At 40.0% G+C, this 19,754-nt stretch overlaps 1 protein-coding gene and 2 non-coding genes across 12 annotated transcripts in view; 2 read left to right on the forward strand and 1 right to left on the reverse strand.

Moving 5' to 3' along the window:
• The window catches only part of IFT25 (intraflagellar transport 25), a 34,321-nt gene extending 27,220 nt beyond the window's left edge, over positions 1-7,101 (forward strand). For 9 of the 10 annotated variants that reach the window (XM_027108468.1, XM_027108465.1, XM_027108463.1 and 6 more), the window contains 4 exons: positions 788-894; positions 2,508-2,576; positions 4,766-4,809; positions 6,014-6,346. In XM_027108468.1, coding sequence (XP_026964269.1) covers positions 788-894; positions 2,508-2,576; positions 4,766-4,809; positions 6,014-6,238 — 445 coding nt within the window. In that variant the 3' untranslated portion in view covers positions 6,239-6,346. Of the gene's footprint in view, positions 1-787; positions 895-2,507; positions 2,577-4,765; positions 4,810-6,013; positions 6,347-6,896 lie in introns of those variants that run through there. The other variant, XM_027108469.1, reaches the window with a different exon arrangement.
• Positions 490-562, forward strand: TRNAG-CCC (transfer RNA glycine (anticodon CCC)). Its single transcript has one exon. It is a non-coding gene; the product is annotated as a tRNA-Gly (tRNA).
• A 2,447-nt stretch (positions 7,102-9,548) lies between the features above and the next one.
• Positions 9,549-9,621, reverse strand: TRNAA-UGC (transfer RNA alanine (anticodon UGC)). Its single transcript has one exon. It is a non-coding gene; the product is annotated as a tRNA-Ala (tRNA).
• Between the last annotated feature and the right edge of the window lie 10,133 nt (positions 9,622-19,754).

A 19,754-nucleotide genomic window follows, 5' to 3' on the forward strand; every position in this document is an offset into this window, starting at 1 on the left:
GTAGTTGGAGCAATAAAAACACAAGAGGAAAGTGCTAATGTAAAAATGGATGCTGTGTGTGAGGTGAGTGCAAAGGAGGGAGAAAGTTATTGTGATTTGTTGGGGTTGGAGAGATGTGACCAAAAAGTGAATAAACTTTTGCACGGGAAGAAGGGCTTTTTTAGGTCAAGAGAACCTCATGAACTAAGGCACAGAGGCATGAGCCTACATGACGTGTTTGCAGAATTTTAATTGGTCCAACGTGACTACAATAATGGGAGATGATATCACGATGGGGGATGATATACTTAATGATGGGACCAGATTGTACAGGGTCATAAAATGCCATACTAAGGAGTTTAGATTCATAGCCAGTAAGGGGTCACTGCTTTTAGGCAAGAGTGACATCAATTCCATTTTTTTAAAAATGTATCTGGTAGTAGTAAAGAATTATTAAAGTTGGGGAGAGATTAGAGGCAGAATGAACAGTTAGAAAGGGGTTGTGGGACTTCCCTGGTGGTCCAGTGGTTAAGACTCTGTGCTCCCAACGCAGGAGGCCCAGGTTCGATCCCTGGTCAGGGAACTAGATCCCGCATGCCACAAGTAAAGATCCCATGTGCCACAACTAAGACCCGGTGCAGCCAAATAAATAAATAAATATTAAAAAAAAAAAAAAAAAAGAAAGAAAGGGGTTGCAAGAATCCGGTGGTCGTTTATTTTTTTAAATAGTTATTCACTAGAATTTTGTGATTAAACATTTCTAAACATTTGGCTATTTTTTTCTCTTTTTCTTTAAAATTAACAATAGAAATCCAGAAACATTTTGGACCACCACAGGAATGTTTCCCCAAGAGTTCATTATTTGTTTTCACAAACATGTAAGGATTGAAAGGCTTTTAATCCAGAGTTACTTTGGTAAGCATGATATTTTCATTTCACTTCATTTCATTAATTTTCATCATCTTTCAGTTTTTTCATAGGCAGAAGGCACATATGTAAACTTTTGGCAAAACACTGATTTTTTTTTACCGCATGGAATCCAGTTTTCTTGCTGGGGTTGATGGGTGGGGAGTATGGGTTAACTGCCTTGAGCACAGTTAGCCTCTCTGAAACTGCAAATTTGAAACCCTTCCAAAGCACATAATAATTTCCATGCAATTTACTACGTGAAAGCCTTTGGCAAAAGACCGTGTTATGAATGTAAGAAGCCAGCTTGCCAGAACACTAGGTTTCTTGACATCTTTATTCCAGATTCTTTTGGCTAAGGGTTCTCTGTCAAATTTTTTCTGACAATCTGATAATCCTGATTATTTGCATTTGATAATTTTGATTCTTTTATTAATAATGGCATTTTCTGAGGGATCCAGGAAGACTATCTCCCACTGGAACATCATCCTAATCCTGTCTTATGTTTATTTAAGGATAAAGTATGTCAGACAAAATCATGGCAGGAAACAGGATATACCCCAGATGACTCAAATGAAGAGACATTATTGATGGGACTACTTACAGAATTATGGCCTGGGTTAAGGGAACAACTAGGGATGGTGAGACACCCAGAAAGTGGCTACAGCAGTAAGCCATTACCTCCCCTGGGCCAAAGGAAGGAAATAGTATTGCTGGAGCCCAGTAAGTGCTGGAGCCCATGCATAAGAGCCTGCCCAACAGGAGCTGTAACCAATGAACGGACATAACAACTGTCAGACACGGCACTGAAATGGGAAGGGCGCGGAGAAAATACAACCTGATGTCACTTCCCCACTGCTCTTCAGTTTCCTTCCAGTGCCTCCAGTTGGCCAAATCCAACCAGTAGTCAGTGGGCAAGTGAGTCCAGGTGATGCAGTCCCCAGGGGTCCTCCCCACAGGGCACAGAACACAGAAGGGGAAGAATGGATTTGGGGTGAAGGGAACTGATTTAGGGATAAAGGAAAAAACAGTGCAGAAGGAAGATGACTGCATTTTCTCTTCTGTCATTAATTGTGAAGGCTCTGGAGTCAGACCTAAAGTCTGAATTCCAGTTCTAGCACTTACTAGCTCTATATCATTGAACACTTCACCTGGCTTCTCTAAGTTGCCTGATTTCTTTAAGCCTGTTTCCTCATCAGTAAAGTAAGTTAATAATACCTTTCTCCTAAGATTGAAGTCAAGAGTCAATGAATATGTCTGACTCATAGTAGTTTCTCCATAAAGTTGTATGATCAAGACCACTAATGGTATTATTTACCAGTGTACAAAAAAACAAAAACAAAAATCTAGATAATTCCAAATGCAGAAAGGCCCTACTAGCTTTGTGTTGTATGCTTGCAAACACTTGTAAGATTACAGTTACACAGTCTGCATTTTACTGTAGGGACTTACGGAAAAACGGAGTGAGTGAGTGATTTTCAGAACATGTTGTTCCTGATCCCAGTACTTTGTGCAGTCCCACCAATGCCTGACGGTCTCAGACAAAGGAAAAAAGGAATACAGGACAGCAACATAGAATTAGATAGATATTAACACTTTATTTTGTTTCTTTACAATGTCAGTACAGACCTTGAGGATTGAAAAGAGCACTTCTAAAGAGCCAGTTGATTTTGAGCAGTGGATTGAAAGAGGTATGTGCTGTTTCACCAACATTGTTCTGATCATGAAGAAGTAGAGAATTGTCCTTTACTCTGTATTTCCAACTGGGCTGCATTTTGGTGAAAAAAGATGACTTGAATGATACTTGTGACATACATATATATATATTTAAAAGGACCCTAGGTACCTTCTCCCCTATAAAGCTAGTGACCAGTCTTTCCTCCCACAAACCACCCCCAAGAGGTGACTAGGAACATTGAATGTTGAGGCTCAGGACTCAAGGAGACGAGGCATAGTAAAGAGAGTGAGTGAGACACGGAGTAGAAAACAAGGGATTTAAGTGGAAGCGTACATATTGAGTGGTGGGAACTCCAGCCTCCTTCCTGTGCTCTGCTCAGCGACCAGGAATATAGCCCCAGCCAGGAGATTGGAGGATTCATCTTTGGAGAAACTGAATGGTCCCAGAAGATCTGTGGATACTGACACAGGCTAGCTCATTCCTGGTCACCCTATCAAAGTCCAGTAGTCAACGAGTCTGGCTCATGCACATTTTTCAAATGATCTATTCATGAGTAACAGAAGCCAAAAATCACCAGACATATGATGAAGGCCTTAAAACCTCAATATAATCAAGCCTTTAGCTCTAATTCCAATCTATAGGAAAAGGGGATAGAGAACAAATTAAATGAAACCACGAGGAGGCAATATGAGAAAATGAGGGACATTTACAGGACAACTGACCTCCTCTCTTCAGTAAGTCAATGGTGTGGGAAAAAAGTGTGTGTGGGAGAGAAAGCAGTCCAAGATTAAAAGAGACTTAATTCTGATTTGAATAAACCAACTATAAAAAGACAGTTAGGGGGACAATGGGGAAATTTGAATATGGACTGGATATTAAAGCATTTTTTATTGTAATATGATAATGGCATTGTAGTTATATAAGAAAATATTCTTATTTAGAGATAGATAACCAAATATTTAAAGGTGAAATGTAATTATGTCTTAGACTTTCTTTAAAATACTTTAGCAAAAAAAATTAGATAAATCAAGTATGGTGAAATTTTAGTAATTGCAAATTCAAGATTATGGGTATATATAGGAGTTATATCCTGTCTTTTTTATGTATGTTTGAGATTTTCCAATTTTTCATAATTTAAAAAAATGAAGCAAATGAAAGAAGAGGTTATTATTAACTTCTAGTAGAGAAGGAGTTGTCTAAGAAAGAAAATGTGTCACAATTTATTACTTATTTCAGCAGTAAATAATGTTTAGATAGATAATAGTATAACCATCAAGTATTGATTTCAAAATTGAGAGGATGGCAGGAGGGAAAATTTGCAGGAGGAGGAGGAAGAGGATATTGGTCCAAGAGACATAAATTTTACCTACCATAATATAAAGTCAGTAAAAAATTGATAAATCAAGAAAAGGAGTATAAAACATAATTCCAGGAAAAACAGCTTAAAGTGTTGAAAACATTTGCCTTTAGGGAGCAGGACTGGAGGAAAAGGGGTCAAGCAGGGAATTACTATTTTTCATTACTTCAGAGAAAGGTTAGGAAACAGAAAGTCATACATAATCTTACTTCCCAGAAACTTCCGTTTTTGTACTACATGCCTTTTAAAATTATGTACACTATTTTGATACAAACAAAATTAATTTCTAAATAATGTCGACATTATTATATCAATTAAATATTTCATGTTTCCAAAAGAATGTTTGATGTGATTAACTCATGACCAAATAAAATAATCTGTCCTAAAATTACACAATTAAAGGTTTTCTAAAGCTGGACACCAGAAAAGATCAATTCGTGGGTGGCATAACTCAGCATCATAGTGAAAATTCATTGTGAGAAACTGAGCCCTAGTCTGTACCCATGAGAATGGTAAGATGGCTCCTTTCAGGCCTGCAATTACTCTTAGTAACTTGATCCTTAAAAAGGACTTTCACATTTTATCAATTCTTCACTTTATATTCCTTTACTGTAATTTACATTTACTTTTATTTATACTCACTAGAGGTATTTTATAGCTCATAGTTTATCTTTCATACCTTTTATATCAAATATCTCTATTTTTATATTGAATTTTAACCCCCAAACACTGGTAAATCTGGTCTGACTATAGTTTACCAGATATCGTGTGTTGCTGAATATAAATTTCAATATGTCCTCATGCATTTTGAGCCCTACCTCAATTCTGTTGAATTTGTGTTTTAGATCTGGTACATACAGAGGGGCAGCTTCAAAATGAAGAAATTATGGTAAGTAAATATACTTTGAAGAGATAAACATTATCTTTAGCCAGCACAGCATATTTAAATTTTACACCTAACTCCATAGTCATAAAGTTAATAAATACCCTCATAATATTATAGGTTCTGTGTCTCATCAACCGATAGAGATGGTTATTCTCAATAATATATGACAGTATAATAATAATATGACAGCAAGGATAGAACAGAATTCACTTGTTTTTGTTTTATTTTGTTTATTCATTTATTTTGAAGTATGTACTTGCTTTCCTTTCACTTGATTCTGTAGGCCTTATAGAATAGGAATCAAAAAAGGTTGAGATGCCAAAATCGGATGTTAATTTAAGTATGAAAGGACAAGGGAGATTCAGATAAGGGAACTGGAGCATAGGATCAGCAACAAATAAGCCAAAGAGAGATGAGGTGAAAAGAGAACCAGCAGTTTCCAACAACATTCCATTGGGCTTTGCTTGTCAAGTGGAATGAATGCCCATTGATGAGGAAGCTGCTGCCTCATCAGGAGTTTCTCTGTTCCTGCTAGTTTGTCAGGCCCTGGTTTTAGACAAGCACAAAAAGCCAAACAACTGTGAATATGTGTTTTTTAGGTAGTAGTGTTTATTTAACTAAGGTGTCTCTAAATAAGGGTTAAAGAGGTACCTTGTCCATTAGGTTTCCTTCTTCACAACTTACTGGCAGCTGCTATGAAATCGGTGTTTCAAATGATTCTCTAGGAGTTTTTGAATCCTGTTAATTATCTTCTCTACCACCTAAGTGTGCCCAATGACTGGGGAGGCCAGTGGGGACCAGAAAAATGATTAATTAGACTGAATTTTATCTTCCTGTTTTTCTCCATCTTTATTAATGGGTTATGGTTAGTAAGCCTCTGCTGAGTATTTTGTTTCAGGACTCACTGTGGATCAGGGAGGGTTGCAGCATCATAGAGCATTTGGAGAAAAGTAAGGGGGAATGGAAGGCTGTAAATCACCCAAAGTTTAGTACCCTCTCACAACAGCTTTTACTATACTTATTTTCTTCTAGTTGTTAACCAAATGCATTACATAGTTATAATAGTATGTATGAAAAAATTTGTATCTTTTAAAAATTTAATATTGTATCAAAAGCTTCATAATTATAATTTTAAAATTAAATGTATGCAGATAGATGTTAACTGATTTCCTTTTTCCTCTCTCTGTCATTATAACTAATACTACAGGGGACATCTTATGCCTGTTCCTGCTACCACAATGTTCACCTTTTTAATTATTTTCTAAAATTAAATTTCAAGGAATGGAATTACTGGGTCCATGGGTATAGACATATTTATAGCTTCTTATATATACTGCCAGATTGCTTTTCGGAGACTTTTTTTACATTTTTATATAAATGTAAAAGTATAATATTCAGGGTAGTGTATTCTGAGGCATCATCCAACAAATGAAATCTCTTATTATGAAAAATACTTCAGAAAAACACTTTAAAAAAATTAATCAGGGCTTCCCTGCTGGCACATGGTTAAGATCCGCCTGCCAGTGCAGGGGACACAGGTTCGAGCCCTGTTCCAGGAAGATCCCACATGCCACGGAGCAGCTAAGCCCGTGTGCCACAATTATTGAGCCTGCACTCTAGAGCCTGTGAGCCACAACTACTGAGCCCTTGTGCCACAACTACTGAAGACCGTGTACCTAGAGCCCGTGTTCCGCAACAAGAGAAGCCACAGCAATGAGAAGCCTGCACACCGCAACAAAGAGTAGCCCCCACTCGCCACAACTAGAGAAAGCCCATGTGCAGCAACAAAGACCCAATGCAGCCAAAAATAAATAAATAAAATAAATTACTTTAAAAAAATTAATCAGAATTGTACAGTGCAATTTTTAGCTCCACCTGCTATTCTTCCTCAAACCAAGGCTGATATTTGGGTGCTACATATCAGCATAACTGTACTGTTACATGTGGCTGGCTTCTCTTCTGAACATTATATCTTATAAATCATTATATATTTAGAATATTATTCTTGCATCAAACACTTTCTTCTGCTAACTGCTTGTTTAACAGTTAACTAGAATTCTAAATCATCTATATTGATTTTTCCCGTACAGGTACATGATGGCCACGCCACTTACTTGAGATTCATTATTGTATCAGCCTTTGATCATTTTGCATCTGTGCATAGTGTTTCTGCAGAGGGAATAGCAGTCTCAAATCTTTCTTAATAATTATAACAAAATACTCTTGCACTATTTTTTAACAATATATTTATTTAAACATGAAGTTGTTATTATTAAAGGTATTTGTATCAATCTGTTTCAGTTTTTATTTATTTTCTCTTCAACATTTTGTAGGAATTTGGTTCATCAGACAGCAGTGACGGCCACCGTGTAGGTCATAAGAAAGCTTTTGCTTCGGTATACAGCTTAATCAAGGACGTGACTATACATGAAAACAACTGATAATACATTGTGTCCCCACAGTATCTAACATAGTACCCTTCAGATATCAGTGCATTAATTTTTAAATTTATTGATTGATTGATGCAAAGGGCTAAGGGAGCAATATGGAAAATAAACAATGTACGAGTTCAAAAAAGAGAAAGTATTTATGGGATGGTTTCTTTGAGGTCATGGAACTTGAACTGGGCCCTGTAGGACAAATCATTTTATTTTTTTCTCTTTATTTTATTTTGTTTTGATTTCAAGACCTCAGAGAAGAGTTAGGAAACATATAATCTTACTTCCCAGAGACAACCATTATTGATATTATTTGATTTTCTTTATATTTTGGGAAGGAAAGGAACAGGATAGGACAGATTCGGGTGGGGATATAAGACTTCTCTGAACATATTATACAACTTGAATTTGAAAACATAAATAAATAATATAGCCAAAAGTTAAAGAGCAATTCCAAAATGTTGAAAACAACAGAAATGCATGAACCTAACTCTGTTACAATTGATAAACCCACAAGAAAAAAAAAAATGGCATTAGAATATAGTATTTTATCTATGCAGTCTATGTTAGTCTCTTTTTTTTTTATTTTTTTTTTATCTTTGGCTGTGTTGGGTCCTCGTTTCTGTGCAAGGGCGTTCTCTAGTTGCGGCAAGTGGGGGCCACTCTTAATCGCGGTGCGCAGGTATGTTAGTTTCTTATAGCTGCTGTAATGAAGTACCACAAACTTGGTAGCTTAAAACAATAGAAATCTATTCTCTCAGTTCTGGAGGCTAGAAGTTGGAAATCAAGGTATTGGCAGGGTTTGTTCCTATCAGAGTTCTGAGGGAGAATGTGTTCCATGCCTTTCTTTTAGCTTCTGGTGTTTCTGGCAGTCCTTGGCATTCCGTGACTTGTGGCACCATAGCCCCAGTTTCTGCCTCCATCGTCATATGGCATTCTTTCTGTGTTTCTCCACATCATCTTCCCTCAATGCATATTCTGTGTCTTCTCCTCTTCTTATAAGGACACTGTCATATTGAATTAAAGGTGCACCCTACTCCAGTATTATCTCATCTTAACTAATTACATCTGCAATGATCCTGTTTCCACGTAAGGTTGCATTCACAGGTACCAGGGGTTAAGATTTCATCATATCTTTTGGGAGATGCAGTTCAAGCCACAACACAGTCTTAGTGAAATATATATGTGCTAGTTAATTTTATGTATCATATTGACTGGGTCACAGTGCCCAGATATTTGTTCAGACATTATTCTGGATGTTTCTGTGTAGGTATCTTTTAGATGACAGTAACATTGGTGGATACTGAGTAAAGCAGACTGCCCTCCATAATGTGGGTGAGCCTTATCCATCAGTTGAAGACCTTAGTAGAACAAAGACTGACCTCCCCTGGGCAAGAAAGAATTCTGCCAGCGGGTGGGCCTTCAGACTTGTATTGCAACATCAGCTCTTCCCTGGGTCACTGACCAACCCTACAAATTTTGGATTTGCCAGCTTTCTTGTTATCACATGATACTTTCTTACCAGTCTCAGCATTCTAAAAAAGTAGCAAAAGAGGGACAGCCACAAAGTGCCAACACTTTGAGTCTCTGCTTGTATCATATTTGCTATTGTCCTGTTTCCCAAATCATGTTATATGGCCAAGCCCAGAGTCAGAACAAGAGGGGTCTACCCAAGGGAATGGATATAAGGAGGTGTGACTAAATTGGGAGTGGGGAGGAAGTGGTAGCCACTACTGCTAGAATCTACTACAATTAAACATGGTGCCTCCTGATATGATGCAATATGAAGCATATAGACCAACCTATGAAGTGCTCTTGCCAAAATTACTGAGCCTGAATCAAATCAAGTTCTAGAGTTATCTTTCACTTTCAGGAAGTTCAAGAGAAACAGGAACAAGTAAAATGACACCACAAGGAAGCAAATAGACTTGTAGCCATTAATGCAGCTCAGTGAAATGCCCAGATCTGTGCCTTCTCTGCCCATGGTAAGATATACTTCCTGGCCTTCTTTGGGTAGGGCCATGAGACCAATTCTGGCCAATGAGATGAAGGGTAGTTGAATTCCAGGCTGAGCATTTAATTGCCTTCAAGAGACCCTTCAAAGCTCTTTTCTCTCTCCCACAATGACTAGCAATGTTATTCTCCACAGTAACTACTTCATCATTCTAGGTCTGGGGGTGAGACTGATGATAACAGGTAGCAGAGGTCCCAGTCAATCTGAGGTACACATAGAAGGAGAAATAAAACTTCATTGTTTTTTTTGTTTTGTGTGTGTGTGTGTTTTGGCCATGTGCGGGATCTTAGTTCCCCAACCAGGGATCAAACCTGGGCCCCCTGCAGTGCAAGTGCAGAGTCCTAATCACTGGACCACTGGGGAATTCCCAAGTCACTGATACTTTGGAGCTGCTTGTTACCCCAGCATAACCTGGCCTATCCTGGCTGATACACAGACAAATCTAGAATATGGCTTATCCTACAGGACAAGTGACCTGGTTTCTTCAACAAGTCAGTGGCATGAAAGATGCTAATTAATTAAGGAAGGGGATCCACTCTAGATTCAGAGAGATGTAAGAGCCCCAGAAAGCACATGCTATGTGTGGATTTTATTTGGATGCTGGTTTGAGCAAACCAACCGAAAAAAAGACATTTTAAAGATAATTGGGGAAATCTGCTTATGGACTGGGTTTTATTGTTCATTTTGCTAGGTGTGATACTGGCATTAAGCTTATCTAAGAAAAGGCCCATATTTTTCAGAGATGCATTTAGAAGTATGTAGGGTAAAATAACATGGTATTTGGGATTTGCTTTAAAATACTTGAACATATTTTTTTAAAGGAAAAAGTGTTCGTTGAAGTAAATATAACAATAAATTGTTGGACCCAGGTTATGGATATATGGGGCTTCATTGTACTAGTCTTTCTACTTTAATGTATGCTTGAAATTCTTCATAATAGACAAATAACAATAAACACTACTACAGAGGATATCTCTGTGCATAAATCTTTGCCTACCCCTCAGATGATTTTTTTTTTTTTGGCCATGCTGCAGCATGTGGGATCTTAGTTCCCCAACCAGGGATCGAACCCATGCCCCCTGCAATGGAAGCACAGAGCCTTAACCACTGAACCACCAGGGAAGTCCCGCCGATGATTTTTTTAGAAGAGATTCCCAGAAGGGAATTAGACAAAGTTAGGAACAGTTTTAAGGCTTTTGATACTTTCTGACAATTTGCTTAACAAGATTTGTTGCACAAATTTACTTACTCTCAGAAACGTAAGTTTTAAATAAATGGAGGAGAGTAGAAAAGATACTTCAAGAGTAACGTTGGTGCCATCAAAGATATGAAGGTCAGTACTCTCATAAAACGTATTTAGGGAGTGATGAATACATACGTCTGACTAGGGCAAAGGAGAAGACTAAAACCAGACATTGCAGCCAGATCAGAAAGAGCCTTTAATGCTTTCAGATATTTTCCCATAACGCTGGAGCCATTTAAGGTTTTTGAAAAGGAAGGTGACTTAGAGCAATTGTGTTCATGTTCAATAAAATCAAACACTGAGGATTTTCCTTTCGCCAGCTTCCTAAACTGGAATGTCAGTAATTCTTCGTTTAAGAAACACTGTATTAATTTGTATGGAAACACAAAAGACCCTGAATAGCCAAAGCAATCTTGAGAAAGAAAAACGGTGCTGGAGGAATCAGGCTCCCGGACTTCAGACTATACTACAAAGCTACAGTAATCAAGACAGTATGGTACTGGCACAAAAACAGAAATATAGATCAATGAAACAGGATAGAAAGCCCAGAGATAAATCCACGCACATATGGTCACCTTATCTTTGATAAAGGAGGCAAGAATATACAGTGGAGAAAAGACAGCCTCTTCAATAAGTGGTGCTGGGAAAACTGGACAGCTACAGGTAAAAGAATGAAATTAGAGCACTCTTGAACACCATACACAAAAATAAACTCAAAATGGATTAAAGACCTAAATGTAAGGCCAGACACTATAAAACTCTTAGAGGAAAACATAGGCAGAACACTCTATGACATAAGTCACAGCAAGATCCTTTTTGACCCACCTCCTAGAGAAATGGAAATAAAAACAAAAATAAACAAATGGGACCTAATGAAACTTAAAAGCTTTTGCACAGCAAAGGAAAACATAAACAAGACGAAAAGACAACCCTCAGAATGGGAGAAAATATTCGCAAATGAAGCGACTGACAAAGGATTAATCTCCAAAATTTACAAGCAGCTCATGCAGCTCAATATCAAAACAACAAACAACCCAATCCAAAAATGGGCAGAAGACCTAAATAGACATTTCTCCAAAGAAGATATCCAGATTGCCAACAAACACATGAAAGCATGCTCAACATCACTAATCATTAGAGAAATGCAGATCAAAACTACAATGAGGCATCACCTCACACCAGTCAGAATGGCCATATCAAAAAATCTACAAACAATAAATGCTGGAGAGGGTGTGGAGAAACGGGAACCCTCTTGTACTGTTGGTGGGAATGTAAATTGATACAGCCACTATGGAGAACAGTATGGAGCTTCCTTAGAAAACTAAACATAGAACTACCATATGACCCAGCAATCCCACTGCTGGGCATATACCCTGAGAAAACCATAATTCAGAAAGAGTCATGTACCACAATGTTCATTGCAGCTCTATTTACAATAGCCAGGACATGGAAGCAATCTAAGTGTCCATCGACAGATGAATGGATAAAGAAGATGTGGCACATATATACAATGGAATATTAGTCAGCCATAAAAAGAAACAAAATTGAGTGATCTGTAGTGAGGTGGATGGACCTAGAGTCTGTCATATAGAGTGAAGTAAGTGAAGTCAGAAAGAGAAAAACAAATACCGTATGCTAACACATACATATGGAATCTAAAAAAAAATAAAGTTATGAAGAACCTAGGGGTAGGACAGGAATAAAGATGCAGACATGGAGAATGGACTTGAGGACACGGGGAGGGGGAAGGGCAAGCTGGGACGAAGTGAGAGAGTGGCATGGACTTATATACACTACCAAATGTAAAATAGATAGCTAGTGGGAAGCAACCACATAGCACAGGGAGATCAGCTCAGTGCTCTGTGACCACCTGGAGGGGTGAGATAGGGAGGGTGGGAGGGAGACCCAAAAGGGAGGAGATATGGGGATTATATGTATATATGTGTGTGTGTGTGTGTGTGTGTGTGTGTGTGTGTATAGCTGATTCACTTTGTTATAAAGCAGAAACTAACACACCATTGTAAAGCAATTATACTCCAATAAAGATGTTAAAAAAATAACAACAAAAAAAAAGAAATACTGTGTTAGACTGTGTTAGGCTTACAGATTGCTGGAAGGGATTTCCAGAGGTTATCTGATTGATCTCTTTGGCACAAGCCTAGTAAATTATCTTTAAGTCTTTTTCTGTGTCTCTCTCTTCTGTGAATGCAGAGAAGAAGTTCTCAGTGCAGTGCTTGTAATACCACATTATGATATTTGAAAACAGCATCCTTTCACCTTCATTTTCCTAGGCTTTAAAAACTCATTTTCACTTGATAAAACCACTCAAGTCTCAAGCAATAGATACAATAATATGTGGCTTTACCTTTTGTTTTTCACTGCTGAACCCATCATCTTTTTAAAGTCTCATTTGTCCCCAGTTGGCTTGCTTCTATCCCCCTCATTTGGCCTTGTCTCCACCTGCCCACCAACTCCTGACTGCGATTCAGACCTTTGTGGGGTTTTTTTTAATTTATTTTTTTGGCTGCGTCGGGTCTTAGTTGCGGCATGCGGGATCATTGTTGCGGCACACAGGCTTCTCTCTAGTTGTGGCATGTGGGTTTTCTCTCTCTAGTTGTGGCGCACGGGCTCCAGAGCTAGTGGGCTCTGTAGTTTGAGGCGTGGGGCTCTCTGGCTGAGGCGCCTGAGCTCAGTAATTGTGGTGCACGGGCTTAGTTGCCCTACAGCATGTAGGATCTTATTTCCCTGACCAGGGATCGAACCTGCTTCCCCTGCTTTGGAAGGCGGATTCTTTACCACTGGACCACCAGCGAACTCCTGATTCAGACCTTTGAGTTTGCTGTTTCCTCTGCCTGGAAAGCTCTTTCCTTAGGTATCTATACAGCTAGCTTCCTCATTTATTTCAGATCCTTACTCAAAATCTTCTTCTCAGTGAGGCCTTCCTGACAAATTACGGAGCCTCCCTACCCTCACCACCAGACTCCCACCCCCAACCCTGCCCCCTGCCCATGGGTTTAGGCAGCTGAGGTAGCCAGCCTGTGTCCTGTGCTTCAAGTGTTCTTGTACCTTATTCCTCTTTTCTCACTACTTCTAAAATTCAACTTAGATTCTTTTTCCTTTAATGATATCCCAAGCATACTATGAAAGAGGGCAGTGCAGCCTCCTTTCAAGTGTGAATATCTTGGGTTGGGGGCTCAACTGAATGAATTGCCCTTGGCTTCCATACCCTTTTAGGGACAGCCCTGCTCATCACTATCTATTTTGTCTTACTTATCCTGTATATCATGTTTATTGTCTCTCTGCTTCACTAGAATGTAAGTTCCACAGGGCAGGGAGTTTTGTTGCTTTTGATCATGACTGTATCCTCAGGAAGTAGAAAAGTGCCTGGCACATAGCAGATTTTCAATAAATATTTGTCGACTAAATGAACATTGTTCATTTATTTGCATGTCTATATCTCTTTATACTTTAAAATCCTTGAGGAATTTTTAATAAAGCTAGCTAATAATATATACATGTTTGGATCACTTACTGTGGGCCAGTGCCTGTCACAATGCCTTGCATAAAGTTAAACAACCAATCAGTATTTATTTAAAGGATTGGATAAAAAAGTAAAAATCTAATAACTTTTTAACCATGTACTCAAGCAAGGCAAAGAAATATTATACAGACGAAAATTGTGTCTATCACTTACTTATACAGACTTTTTTAAAAAGCACTGTGCTGTGAGTTATATCTCAGGAATGCCTCTCTGTGTGAGGCATCTTTTGGGACCTTCCTCTTCTAGGTGATGTTCCAACAGCCATTTGTAGCTTGACCCCGGTAACAAGCCTTCTAAAATCTAATGTGTGGCAGAATGCATCAAAGTTTTAAACATGTGTATAGTCTTTGACACAGAAATTCCATTTCTAGGAATCTATTCTAATAAAATAATCAGATAAGTGACAAATGGACAAAGATGTCTAGCAATGCTGCTTATAAAATGGGAATCTGGAAACGACTCTGCATCCATACATTAGTAAGTATGATATGTACAGATATCATATATCATACTTTATAATGGGATATAAATCATATATAAATATAGAATGGTTACTTCTGGTTAAAAATGGTAGAGTAAAGGGATTTTTACTCCACTCTTCCTCAAAAGTCATTCACAACAAAAAAGATTATAAAGAGGAAGAAAAAATTTTCTCTTCAAGGAAGTAGGTACAACCTCTAACTGGGAAGCATACTCGCTAAGTACTGTGAAATCAGGATTCAGTGAAGGAGGAAGATGAGACTTGACATGCTCTCCCAGAGCTAGACACTTTCTTAAACGTGTCACAGTTCTGAAAGGTTTATCCAACAATCCTTTGATTAGATTGAAGCGATCTTGGTCTGTAGGCAGCTTCAGGATGGAGAATGTCCCCACAGGGCTCAGGTTAATCATTCAAAATGGCGGAGGAGGTGGAGCTGAAGGAGGAGCCAGGCAAGATACACCAGCGGAGGCTGCTGGAAGTACCGCATGGTGAAGGAAGGCGTCTTAGATAGCTCGGGCTGCCGTAAAAAATACCATAGACTGAGCAGCTTAACACACCTTTATTTTCTCACAGTTCTGGAGGCTGAAAGTCTAAGATCGGGGTGTCAGTATGGTGGATTTCTCGTGAGATGTCTCTTCCTGGCTTGTAGATGGCCACTATCTTGCTGTGTGCTCATATGACCTCTTCTTGGAGCAAATGCAGAGGGAGGGAGGGAGGGAAGGAGGGAGGGAGAGAGAGGGAAAGAGAGCACTTTCTGGTATCACTTTTAATGTTTATTTTATTTTTGGCTGCATTGAGTCTCAGTTGTGGCACGTGGGATCTTTCATTGTGGCATGCGGGCTTCTCTCCTGCTGTGGCGCAGGCTCAGTAGTTGCAGTGCACAGCCTCTCTAGTTGTGACGTGCAGGCTCCAGAGCACGTGGGCTCTGTAGTTGTGGTGCCCGGGCTCCAGAGGATGTGGGCTCTGTAGCATGTGGGTTGCAGCATGTGGGTTCTCCAGTTGTGACCCACGTTCTCAGTGGTTGCGGCATGTGGGATCTTAGTTCCCAGACCAGGAATCAAACCTGCGTCCCCTGCACTAGAAGGTGGATTCTCAACTACTGGACCACCAGGGAAGTCCCTCTGGTGTCTCTTCTTATAACGACTCATCCTATCGTATCAGCCTCCCCCCCCCACCCCATGAACTCATTTAACCTTGAATGAGTCCTACCTCCAAATAAAGTCACATTGGGGCTTAGGGCTTTAACATATGAATGGGGGTGGGGGGAGGGCACAATTAAGTCCAGAGCAGGTGGTGAGAAGGCAGCTCACCTTGGCTCTATGAGCCCCATTGCAAAGGAAATAACGAGAGTATTCAAGACAACCAATCTAAATCAAAGTTGCAGATTGCCCTAGCTGGCAGTTCCTCTTTCTATATTATGCTTCAGCAAATAACAAGCCCTATTAAAAAAGAGCAATCAGAAAAGATCCAGAAGAGGACTGCTTTAGGTCAGGGTCTCTAGAAACAGAGCTTTAGAGAGGAATGGTTGTAAGAGTGATTTACTGAGGGAGTGCTCTCCGGAAGCAGAATAGGTCAGGGGAGAAATTTAATCAAAGATGGCTTCAGCTGAAGTCTGGCCTCAGCCTGATGCCACAGGGAGCTTTGGAGCATGAATGACACCAGAGAGGTATGCTCTCCAACTTGGAGGCAAGGGACCAGGCCTTTGTGCTCTCAAATCCATCAGTCATTGGCCATGGGCCACCCTTATGGGAACATAACGTCTCAGGCATTGTAGCTCCTGTCACTTAGAGCAATTCTCAGGAGAAAAGACACTTGTGAACCATTAGCAGCCAACACTCACAGCAGCTGGCAGATGGATGCACTGATGTGGAAAAGGGATCTGGGCAGAACACTGACGGCATCTATAGTAACAATAGTTCTCAAAGTGTGGTCCCTGGAACAGCAACCTCCTCCTCATCGGAGAACTTGTTAGAAATGCAAATTCCCTAGCCCAACGCCAGATCTATTGAATCAGAAATTCTGGCGGGGGAAACCCATGAATCTGTTTTAAGAATCCCTCCAGGTGATTTTGATGCATGTCAAAGTTTGAGAACCATTGTGCTATAGGGACCTATGACTAGAAACTATAAGACAAAAAGATGGGAGGGGGGCCCAGAAAAATAAGGCAGTTACAGGACACTCATTGCAACAGAAATTACACAAAGAACACATCAAGAATGGAGACCCAATAGTTATCTCTCAAAAAATCAAAAAGAGGGACGTCCCTGGTGGTCCAGTGCAGGGGATGAGAGTTCAATCCCTGGTCGGGGAACTAAGATGCCACATGCTGCAGGGCAACTAAGCCCACGTGCTGCAACCACTGAACCCGCCTGCTCTGGAGCCCATTCACCACAACTAGAGAGCCTACGTGCCACAACTACTGAGCCCGCATTCTCTAGAGCCCACGTGCCACAACTAGAGAGAAGCCTGCCTGCCGCAACAAACAGCCGTGAGCCGCAATGAAAGGTCCCACATGCTGCAACTAAGACTCAACACAGCCAAATAAATTAATTAATTAAAAAAAAAAAACAGAGAGCTCAAAGAGGTGCAAAGATTTAAAGAAAAAGAAGATGCAGAAGATGAAAATTGAGCTGGCAGAGCTGAGAAAAGAAATGGAAGAGAAAAATAAACTGTTTCAGAGGTGAAAGCCACATAAGAAGCAAAGGGATGATGATGATAATTGTAGCAGTCAGCATTGAGTTAGGAAAACTGAAATCAATCTAGATATTTAGTTAAAGCTGGGAAGGAAATAATGCAGGCAATTTGTTACAAAGTGTTGAAAAGTCTGGGAAAACAAACAGAAGATGAGAATGTAACCCAGAGCTGAAGCCCATGGGCCACACTCACTGTTGATCAATGGAAGCACCATTACTGCCTCTGAACAGAAGCCACTCCACCACCATGGCTGGTGATCCTAAAGCAGCTACCATGCACAGTCTCCTGCAATCCCTACAGCCAGAGATGGAGAAAATGACTTCTGCCTTCTGCCCACCTCTAATCTCCACCAGTGCTTCGCATTGGCAGAACCTAACCAGAATGCAGTGTTCAGGCTTCTACCTCCTGAAACCCAGAGGAGAGTGTGGAAGAGTAGGAAAGAGTGAGAACCAACAAGCCGTATCTGGAACAATAACAAACCCAACTTAAGAAGAATCAGGATCAGAGGAAAAATTTTGAGAAAAATCACAACATGGAATCAAAAAGAACAAAGATTTTAAAAGTTATGGAGAAGATAATAGTTATGGAAGAAAAAAGGATACAACATACCCATAATTATAGTCCGTGAGTAAGATAATAGAACAAAAGCAACAGAGAAGATGTTCAAGGCAACAAAAAATGTCCTTGAAATTAAAAAAAAAAAAGAAATCTTAAGATCAAAAGAGGATATTGTATTTACCTTAGTCCTTTAGGTCTACTATAACAAAAATAACATAGACTGGGTGGTCTATAGATGACAGAAACATTTCCTACAGTTCTGACGGCTGGAAATCTGAGATCAGGGTGTCAGCAAGGTCAGGTGAGGGCTCTTTTACAGGGTTACAGACTTCTTGTATCCTCAGATGGTGGAAGAGGGCAAGCCAGCTCTAATCCCATTCATGAAGACTCCACCCTCATGACCTAATCACCTCCCAAAGGCCCCACCTCCTGACACTATCACACTGGGCTTTAAGATTTAGCATATGAATTCTGAGGGGACACAAACATTCAGACCACAGCAGTAAATTGTGACATAGAACAACCAACACTAGACTACGTCTTGGTGAAGTTACTGAACTTCAAATATGAAGAAAGAATCTGACAAGTTTCCAGGCAGAATAAAAGCAAGTAAGTGCCAGGGGAAATAAATGAGGCTGGCCTCAGACTTTTCCTCTCATGACAGCTAGACAACAGTGGAACAATGTCCACAGATCTCTGAGGTCGAGACTGAAACATAAGAATCTGAAACCCAGCCAGATATCCTTCAGGCTTAAGGACAACAGCTGGTCATTAGAAGCATGTAAGACTTCAGGGAATACAGGATCCACGAGCCCTTCTTCAAAAAACTGCATACTTGAGACTTGCAATGATGTAATCTATATGGCCAATTGGATATCCTGGAATCGAACATCTAACAATGCTGGATAAAATATTTTAATACACCTTTTGAAGTTAATGGCTGAACTTAGCAGAAATAAAGTTTTCTGTGGCCAGGAACCAGTTGGGAGCCTGACTCTGGGGAGTTGAACAAGCATTAAAGTCACTGGGCCACTCCGAGGGCATCTGCCAATTTCTGAGAGTCAGAGCCTGAGTTTCCTGGGCCTCCTGCCAGGCACATAAGGCAATGTCTTGCATCAGCTAGAATGGGGTGTAGGCTCAGAGTCCCACATAAAGCCAGGTACCACAAAGGTCATCACCCTTAGAGAACAAGTGAACTAAAAACGTAAACCTCCCACTGAAAGCAGACCGGCATGGTATTTTGAAGAAGATTCTTCAAATCAGTTGAAGTTCTGAATGCAAACTGTACTCAGAGTGGGACAAGACATTTTAACAAGCTTCTTTTACTTCCTCTGGATAACAAGATCATTCTTGTTATCCAGACCCAGAGAGGTCACCTTCAAATAGAAAAGCCCTTTCTTGATCATGAATTAGAACTGAATTCAAACCTCTTGCAGTCTCCTGGGCAGGTTTTTTCCCCACCTTTGCCCATGCTGTTTAGCCCACTTGAATGCTCTTCTCCCTTCCCATACTCTTCAGGCTCCCATCCCAGATTATAGAAGTCCTAGGGATCCTAGAAGGCCAAGCCCAGAGGCTCCCACCCCCACAAAGCTTTCCTAGACGCACCTAGCTCAGAAGGGCTGCTCTCTCCTCTGTGCTCTCTGAGCTTTAGTCTTCACTCTAACCCATCATAGTCCAGCTTGAATTATGGTTATTGCAGTGCATGTCCACCCCCATCCCCCCTGCCCTAGGAGGTTAAGCTGCTGGAGGACCAAAGCTGGACTTTGTCATCTTTGCATCATCACTCAGCACCCAGAAAAGAATCAGTGCTCAATTAATGTCTGAAGCATTACATTGAAGAGAATTGAATTGGAATGTTTGGGATCTATTTTAGCTTTCTGAAAACTCCTCAGTTCCAGCTACTATTTGTTTAAAACCGGGATATTTCTATGCACTTATAGACGTGAATTGAAGGGGGCCCAAGGAGGCAGTTGTGGAAC

The sequence above is a fragment of the Aethalodelphis obliquidens genome, unplaced genomic scaffold (genome assembly GCF_003676395.1).
Source record: "Aethalodelphis obliquidens isolate GAN/ISIS:26980383/991018 unplaced genomic scaffold, ASM367639v1 scaffold9, whole genome shotgun sequence".
In the NCBI taxonomy this organism is placed as follows: domain Eukaryota; kingdom Metazoa; phylum Chordata; class Mammalia; order Artiodactyla; family Delphinidae; genus Aethalodelphis; species Aethalodelphis obliquidens.